The 6,997-nt window shown below is 47.0% G+C and overlaps 1 protein-coding gene across 4 annotated transcripts in view; it reads left to right on the top strand.

Annotated features, from left to right (window-relative positions):
• Positions 1-835: 835 nt before the first annotated feature.
• Positions 836-6,997, top strand: part of MAP3K7 (mitogen-activated protein kinase kinase kinase 7) — a 51,253-nt gene continuing 45,091 nt past the window's right edge. For 3 of the 4 annotated variants that reach the window (XM_083831368.1, XM_083831367.1, XM_083831366.1), the window contains exon 1: positions 836-1,486. In XM_083831368.1, the coding sequence (XP_083687494.1) occupies positions 1,397-1,486 (90 nt within the window). In that variant the 5' untranslated portion in view covers positions 836-1,396. The remainder of the gene's footprint in view (positions 1,487-6,997) is intronic. The other variant, XM_083831369.1, reaches the window with a different exon arrangement.

Genomic DNA, 6,997 nt, shown 5'->3' with positions numbered 1-6,997 from the left:
ACTCCAGTAGCTCCATGTCCCTCTTTCACTGGGGAGCCCAGACCTGGACACAATGCTCCAGGTGTGGGCTCACCAGGGCTGAGCAGAGGGGGAGGATCACCTCTTCCGAATGCAGCCCAGGATACCGTTGGCCTTCTTGGCCACAAGGGCACACTGCTGGCTCACGGTCAGCCTGCTGCCCACCAGGACTCCCAGGTCCCTCTCTGCAGAGCTGCTCTCCAGCAGGTCACCCCCAAACGCGTTGCTCAAGCCAGAAGCACCAGCAGACACAACAGTTGTTAAGAAGAGTGGGCTGTTGCCATAACTTGTGGACAGGAAAGGGAGTGGTGAAGGTGTGCTTGCTCGCGAGTCCTACCCCTTGTACTGCTGTATGTGTGCATCATTCCCTTAATTACCCTCTGCTCTGCCACCCTCCCACACACACTTCCTCTTGACAGAGCGCTGCTGCGTGCTGTGCTTCTGCCTTCAGAGAAAACAAGCCCAGGGCGCATGTCCACCATGTATAAACTTGTGTACCTGTATATATGCTCTAAACACATACACATACGTATGTTAGGCACATTTCAAAGCTCAGCCTTCTGCCCCTCGCCTTACGGAGGCGAACCGCAAGGCTCAGCTCCGACCAGGGGCCGTGCCCGCAGCGAGCACCGTGCGGCGGGGGGGGGTGAACGAGGCTGGGGCAGGTCCCGGCCCGCCGCGAGATGGCGGCGGCACCGCCACAGCCCCGGGGCCCCGAGCGGGCAGGAAGAGGAAGCGGGGCCGGGGCCGGGGCCGGGGCCGGTCGCTCCCCCTGCCGGCGGCGGGCGGCGGGGCGGGGGGCGGAGCGGCGCGGCGGGGGCGGGTGTGCCGCCGCCAGGCCGTGGCCCCGCCGCGGCCGGCCGAGGAGCTGCGGCCGCTGCCGGCGCCTTTCCCTTTCCCGCCCCCTTCCCCTGCGCTCCCTCCCCCGCGTCCCGGCCCGGGGCGGCAGGAAGCGGCTCCCATGCCCGCGGCGGCGGCGCGGCTCTGAGCGGCTCCCCCCCCCCCCGCACCGCCGCCACCACCGCCGCCGCCGCCGCCACCCCCGGGGCCGGCCTCGGCCCCAGGGGCGCCCCCTTCCCTCCGCCGCGGACGCGCGGCCGTAGGCGGCTGCCGGGCTCCGGGGAGGCCGCGGCCTAGGGGGGGGTGCGGGAGGGCGCGGGATGCGCAGCGGCGCCGCCGCCGCCGGGGCCTCCGGGGCCTCCACCCGCCGCCACTGAGGCCCGCGGCCGCCGCGGATGCGGCCTCGCCCCGGCCAGGCCCTCGGCGCCCGGCGCCCCCGCGGAGGGCAGGAGCCGCCGGCGCGGAGCCCCGCGTAGCCCCGGGCCCTGCGCCCCCCCGGCCTGCCCTGGGCTCTCGTCCCCCAGGTGACAGAGGAGGGATGTCCGCTGCCGCCTCCGCTGACATGATTGAAACCCCCCCGGTGCTCAACTTCGAGGAGATCGACTACAAGGAGATCGAAGTGGAAGAGGTGAGTGGCAGGGAGCACGGCCTCGCCCCCGCCGCGGCCTCGGGGAGGGACCGGCCCCGAGCGGCGCCTGGCGTCCACGGCCGCCCTCCCGGCGCCCTCCTCTGCCCTCCCGGAGCGGGGCTCCCCCCCCCCGAGTGCCGGGGGGCTCCCCGGGGCCCCGCAGCAGAGAACAAAGGGGTTTGGGTGCCAGGGAGCCGGCTTGTGCCAGCCCCCACGCGTGAGCCGGGCGCTGGGACGCGAGCGCGGTGGGCTCCTTCTGCTCCCTAAAAGTTTCGCCACCCGTTTTGGGATGGGTGGTGAACGCAGTTGTCAGACGCTTGCACAGGAGGGAACTGCGAGTTCTGGTGTGCCCTGGGAATCCTTATTTCTGTACGCCTCTGCTTTCCCCTCCTGCCCTGCCACCTAACTGAATTGTTGTATATTTAGTCATCGAACCAGTGTTGATTATTGCCCAAATTTACAGCTCTGATAGCAGTAAGGACACACATCTATCCTTTTTATTTGTTTATCTATTTTGACACAAGCTAGTGATGTTGCGCTCATGGATCTGTAACACTTCATCTGTGACTCGTGCCTGTTACCCAGGAAGTGGCATTCAGTGTAACATAGTTGGAAGCAAGCATTTCTTCCTCATGGGTAGAAAGTTTCACAGTAGAATTACTGCCTTAAATCCTTTGGGTAAAGTACTGAATTTCTTACGGTCTTTTTTGTTTTCCTGGATTTCCCGTGAAGCTAGTAAAGTTTGCATACTTTACTGAAAAGCTTAGTATGCGTATACCACAGTGGTGTTTGAATCGCAGACACACACAAAATATTTCTGTTGGATCTTTCTCTTCTGGTGAGGTCTCTACTGGCACGAAGCTGCTTCGCGCAGATCCATACTGAATTTGATCAGGCCAGTTCGTAGAGTCTGGTCCAAACAGACATCGAAGACTACTTTGTGATTTTATTTGCTGATTAACGTCTATCTCTTTTGGTAATAATTCCCCTTTTGTTCCTAAAGTACTTATGTGGGAGTAAATTTAGCTTCTTATAGTAGCTTTTATAGGTATAACAACCATTAAAGTGGTTTGGTCATAATTATCGGACTGGGCTCACATAGCCTGGGAGAGTTCGCAGAACATAAAATCTGCGGTATTTTAGTAGAACATCAGAACACTTTTTGCTGTATTCAGATAGTGTCATGGTGCCTTCAGCTTCCACCATAGCAGACACTGGAAGCTTTCAGAAGATACTATCTTCCGAAATGTTGCCTTTTCTTCTTTGTATGGATACGGCAATGGTGGTGATTTTTTGACTCTGTCTGATCTTTCCTTTTCCCTTTATACATTTAACTGTTGTAAAATGAGAGAATTTTATGGTGTTTGGGAACCGGAAGTATTTTTGCGTTTGATAATGTACTGACATTTTTGCAACACTTACTAATGGACAGGGATCAAATCGCATTCTTCAGGAGAAGTGTCTTTCCTCACCCACAGAAGAAAATAAAGTTCATAGGAATTTAACCATAATTAAAAGGTGCCCAGTGATGGCTCATAAAAGTGAGTAGCACATACACTCCGCACACAGCACTTTGAACAAAAAAAACACTATATACAAACTTTTTATCCTCACAGCACCCTTGGGAAGACTGTCAGCAAGGACTGTATTGCCTTTTTGCATGTAGGAAACGTGGACTTGCAAAGCAAGTAATTGGCGTACCTAGAATTTGTCATTCTAAAGCTTAGTGTCCAGAGCGTGGCTGTGTCGTACATGCCTGCCTAGCACCTGCGGAGACAGGAATGTATGCACAAAAATGTATGTAGAGATAATGCCTAAGCACTAAGTTAGGCCTTATTTAATGTGATGGCTATGTTGTCCTCAAAGCAGTATCTGTGTTGGAGATGACAAATCTCATGTAATATGAGCAAGGAAGCTTTGATGAATTGTCCTCTTCACGAGGAAAGCTGATGACAGCTGTTGTAGCATTTTGAGTTATGCTTTATATACCTGTCCTACCCGATACTCTTATTAGGCAATGGGGCTACCGTAGTGCTCAACAGTCTGAATGTCATTGTGCAGTAAAAGAATTAAGACCTACCTTACGATAAAACAGGTGAACTGGGAACCATGCTTAAACCTAGCTTTCCTCAACTGTGGTTGTTAACCTCTTATTCATGGTACAGTTTCAGAGCAGATAGACAACTTTGCAATCATAACAAAATATACACTGTTGCTAAAAGTTTTCTGTGCTCACTGCAGGTTCAGAAGTTTTCAGGGATTTTTAGCTGGCTGTAAGGATTCAAAATGGTCAAATTTTAATGGTAAACTTCAGACATCTCAAAATGGAGTGTCAACAGATCTGCAGTGGAAACTCAAATGAATGCTTGTATAATCATAGCTTTGCTGTTGTATTATCAAGGCTGTCTTGTCAGCAGATAGCAGTTCCACGCTGCCACTGGTTTATTAATAGATATTGAAGTTCTGGAATACTTGCAGGCAGAGTCCTTGCTAATAAATGTGAGATCTATAAGTGCACTTTGATTTAGGTTTAGCTGAACACTGCTGGATAATATCAAGAATATACCATGTTTTGTTTTAGCTACCATGTATATGGCTGTATAGTGCAGCTATCCTGCAATATTACTTCCCGTAAGTCAAGCATGTCTCCAACTTCAGGCTGCCTTTTCATTTTTTAAAGTGCTTAGACTGATGTAAAATGCAGAGATAATTATGAATGAGTTGGAGTCGAGTCAAGATTGATGTGACACGAGGAGCGTGTTCAAAACTAGAAGGGGAAAAACAACTTAAAATTTGTGTTCAACAGAAACGTTCCCTACTTTACCATGCATAATTTTGACTGTGTGTCTGCCCTTTCAAGTTTTCATGTACTGGATCAACAAATCACTAGAAACCGGATACCAAAAACAAAACCAAATAAGGAAAACTTAAGAATTTATCTAAAAACTTAATGTAGTTAAAATCAAGTTAACAATGAAAAGCCAAATAGGTCTATTTAAAAATCCTGTACTTAAGTCTAGCCTAAGTATTGCTTGCTGTTCTTCTCAGAGGAGCTTTCACATCTAAGCAACAGACAGACTTTGGTTTGAGTTGTTCTAGCAACTTGCTCCCTGCCGCTCTTTCCTGAAAATCCACAGCCCTTCTCCATCATGTAACTTGAGAACAGTCCCATACATGACCAAAACGTAGACCTCTTCATCACATGATGTGTGTGTGCCTTAGATTGCACAGCCAAAAGATGCACGTCTGGTCTTGCATGCTGCGGCCCTGCCCAGTCACTGCATGGTGTAGACAGGTTGAAAACCATTGCCTCATTTGCCGAGTTGCAAGTTCCAAGTTGCAAGTGTCAGAGTGTGTAAATTACTTGAAAACTGTTGTTTAATGCTCTCCTGGTGTACTGTGATATACATTGAAGTTTGTATTCAGCAATCTATTTGAACAGCAGTTAATTCTAAGGGGATTTAGGGGAATGTTTTCTTTAAGATGAATAAGTAAGCTTTCTAAATATTTATTTTAAAAAACCTACTTAAGGTGCCAGCAACTAAAGAGATGCAATTTTTAGTAGGTTCACCTACATTAGATGTTTTCGAAGCAGTTGAATAATTTCATCAACTGTGCAAGAAGTGTGCTCAAATTTATGTATGTGTTCATTGAAATTATGGAGGAGAGAAGTCCAGAGGCAAATATATGAGGAATTCAGTGAGACAAAATTTTTTTGCTCTTTGGTTTTCTTTAGAGTAGTTAGTTAACTTTAAATGAAATGCAGTGACCAGTTATGTCCCTTACACTACAAGGCAACACTGGATTGTGTAAACTACTGCTGAACATGGCCTTGTGACTACCTCTGTGTAAGACTTCATTGTTCTTATAGAAACAATCCATGACGGATTGCATCTAGTTGTAGAATACCTATTCTGAAAACCTGCGCAACTGGAAGGAGTGTTGACAAGAACTACAAGTGTGAGTTGAGATCTGAATAATACTCTTGGATATCTGACTTGGGCACAAAAGGCTTGATTCTAAGGAGATAGGGGTGCTAATTAGGAATCCATCTGAAGTTAGTCAGTCTGCAGCTTCTCATCTTTTTTCAGAAAGTAAGCCTCTAAGGTGCAAACGTGGACATCCAGAAGCAAAGACAAAAATTGAGTAGATAGTGAAAGCATAAGCCTGAATTTCTGTGATTTAGTCTAAGTACATTTATGATTTAATTCAAATCACTGTTTAAATTTTGCTTAGTTATACCAGTGGAAGGTTCTCTTAATTCGTCAACATGAAAAACTAGCTGAAGTGTAGAGTGTGAATTTATAGCAGAAGTTACACAACATCAATTTCATGTGGATGAAATTTAGCTTGCAGTAAAACGTTCACAAATCAGTAACAGTCTAGTTAAACCATTAATGTAAGACTTTACATCTATTTCAACATGTAGAAATATGTTCAATGAATCAATTTGCATCCCCTGAAATATACTGATATTTCCCTCTCATAAGAACGCTTGGAAAAGAAACCTCTCAGGCTCTTGTATGCCAGTGGTGAAAGCAAGACATGTATTTATGAGATAATAACCAAGTTCCATGTCTAATGTGGCAGCTAAGGCCACAAGTGAACGACAGTGTAACTGCTACCAGAAATAGGGGAGGGGGAAGGCCTTTCCCCGTGGAATAAAAACTTAAACAATGAAACAAACTTTGTGTGACCCTTTTTTATCCCAGCCAGTGGATTCCAGTAGTGCTTTACCAACTGTAGGATGATTATTTGTTTTTCAAAGACCAATAGTGTTAGACTGTGCCAGACCAGCAAGCCAAACTCATATTGGAGTCCCTCACCTTGAGTGCCTCATTATCCAGCAATTTGTGTCTAAACCTAGAATCTCCTGTCTGGGCCGCTGTAATGGAATAAACTGATTCATACTAGAACATCAGACAAATCTTTTGTTAACATGGTAAAATTATTGTTAATTAAAATGAGTTTAATTCTTGAGAGAGCCTCGTAAAAGGCTATGAGTATGTAAAAAGTTGGAATGAAAATGTAACCTAAGTAACTGTTATCTTTGCTTGAGATGCACACATTTCCTAGAAGGAGTGAGCTATCTACGTGCAGAGAGTTGCATGTTTGGAGAGGTGAAAAAAAAATTCTGGAAACACCCTGATCTAGTGGGTGGCATCCCTGCCTATGGCAGGATGGTTGGAGTTAGATGATCTTTAAGGTCCCTTCCAACCCAAGCTATTCTGTGATAACATTCGGAACAGGTATGGCAGTACTTTAGTACTCTATAAGCATGTTCTGCAGAAGTTGAAAAGAAATTGAAAGATTTCTTTTAACAGAACTAAGTAGTAGTACAGTGTTGTCCAACTCCAGAAGATGATGCCTTGAATAAGGACTGCCTGTATCGCTTTGTGGCAAAGAGAATTTAGGTATGTTTATTAAGAATAAAGTTGTTTTTTAATCAATGATTTTTCATTAAGAATTTTTTTTTCTTACAACGTTTTCTGTAAATTAAAGTGAAGTTAA

The sequence above is a fragment of the Anser anser genome, assembly GCF_964211835.1.
Source record: "Anser anser genome assembly, chromosome: 3".
Classification (NCBI taxonomy): domain Eukaryota; kingdom Metazoa; phylum Chordata; class Aves; order Anseriformes; family Anatidae; genus Anser; species Anser anser.
This window is presented reverse-complemented; position numbering and strand designations above follow the sequence as displayed.